The sequence below is a fragment of the Panicum virgatum genome, chromosome 4K, assembly GCF_016808335.1.
Source record: "Panicum virgatum strain AP13 chromosome 4K, P.virgatum_v5, whole genome shotgun sequence".
Lineage (NCBI taxonomy): Eukaryota > Viridiplantae > Streptophyta > Magnoliopsida > Poales > Poaceae > Panicum > Panicum virgatum.
The window spans coordinates 18,997,609-18,999,069 of NC_053139.1; the positions used below are offsets into that span (position 1 = coordinate 18,997,609).

Sequence of the window (1,461 nt, forward strand, 5' to 3'; positions counted from 1 at the left end):
GGCCCATTTTTTTTCTTTTTTTTGATTTAACTTTAAAATCCCACAAACTATACTAAATGAATGAATTTTTGAGAAAATTTGACACCATTAGATTCATCACACCTTGAAGTATTTTTAGGAATTTTTTAGGAATTTTTCATTTTTTGAATTCAAATTTAAAATTTGAATTTTGACCGATTGGGTACCGGCCGAAACCGGAACCGGACCGGACCGGTTTGACCGGTTACCGGTCAAACCGGACCGGTTCCCACCGGTTAGGTTAACCTTGCTGTGGAGTGTGGACCTGCTAGCTGTTGCTGTCGCCGTCGCCGTCGCGCAAAGCCGATCGATCGCCGGCCGGCCTGATCGTGCGCTTTCAGGTGTGTACATGTACATGTGGGGGCATTGCGATTGCATGCGCCTGTGTTGTAGGTCGGAGAGCCTGTACGGCCCCGGCGATCCTAGCTTTAATTTTCGGGCTATAAATCCACCTCGCTGCTCCCTTGCATCCCTTCAGTCAGAAACCTCTGCATGCCTCTCTCTCTCTAGCCTCAGCTGTGTTACTCTCTCTTTGTCTGACTCTCTCTCTCTTGTTCTTGGCTTGCCAAGATATCAGGCAGCATGTACCCTGGTGAGGTTGCGAGCGTCGTCCTCCCGTACCTGCCAACTGCAGCCGCCGCGGCTTTCGGCTTCGGGCCCCATTACCACCCGCCAGCAGGCGACCACTTCCTGTTCCCGGGCATCAGCACCGACCTGATCACGCTGCCGTACGCCGCCGCCGCGCACGCCCAGCAGCAGCACCCAGCCGGCGGCCAGCCGTTCTTCCTCGGCGGCGCGCCGGGCCCCCACCCCCACGACGAGTCTGCTGCTGCCGGCGGCGGCGAGCGGCTCGCGGAGGAGAGGCGGCGGCGGCGGACGGCGTCCAACCGGGAGTCGGCGCGGCGGTCGCGCGTGCGCAAGCAGCGGCAGCTCGGCCAGCTCTGGGCGCAGGCCGCCCACCTCCGCGGCGACAACCGCGACCTGCTCGACCGCCTCAACCGCGCCATCAGGGACTGCGACCGCGTGCGCCGCGACAACGCGAGGCTGGGCGCCGAGCGGGCAGGCCTGCAGAGGAGGCTCCAGGAGCTCGCCGCCGCCGGCGACGACGAGACAGCTGCAACAGCCACCTAGATAAAATGAACGATGCCAACTCCAAATGAAAATCTTCTAGTGGTATGCTTTTAAGTGGACAAATCATGCATATATATGCACACAAAAGTTAAGGTTTGATCTAGCATTCTATAGCTAGCTGATCCTGAAAAAGCTACTCTACGTGCAGAGATTACTGGAATATAAAGGGTTAATTAGATCTAAACTTGGCAAAGTATTCTGTGAACGAACAATAAGTTGATGACGTTGACATTACTCATGATAGTCTGCACTCTGCAGATTCGTATCCTCTGTTTAGTATGCAAGGGAACTTCGTACACGATTTGCAACTCC

At 55.4% G+C, this 1,461-nt stretch overlaps 1 protein-coding gene across 1 annotated transcript; it reads left to right on the forward strand.

Moving 5' to 3' along the window:
* Nucleotides 1-600: 600 nt before the first annotated feature.
* Nucleotides 601-1,149, forward strand: LOC120701998 (basic leucine zipper 43-like). The gene is made up of 2 exons (XM_039985780.1): nt 601-746; nt 882-1,149. Exons 1-2 carry the CDS (start codon nt 601-603, stop codon nt 1,147-1,149), a joined length of 414 nt encoding a protein of 137 aa, XP_039841714.1.
* The last annotated feature ends 312 nt before the right edge of the window (nt 1,150-1,461 follow it).

Coding starts and splice junctions, on each gene's coding strand:
- LOC120701998 (XM_039985780.1), top strand. CDS start 601: ATGTACCCTGGTGAGGTTGCGAGCGTCGTCCTCCCGTACCTGCCAACT. Junction 747..881: donor ACCGACCTGATCACGCTGCC/GTACGCCGCCGC, acceptor CGCGGAGGAGAG/GCGGCGGCGGCGGACGGCGT.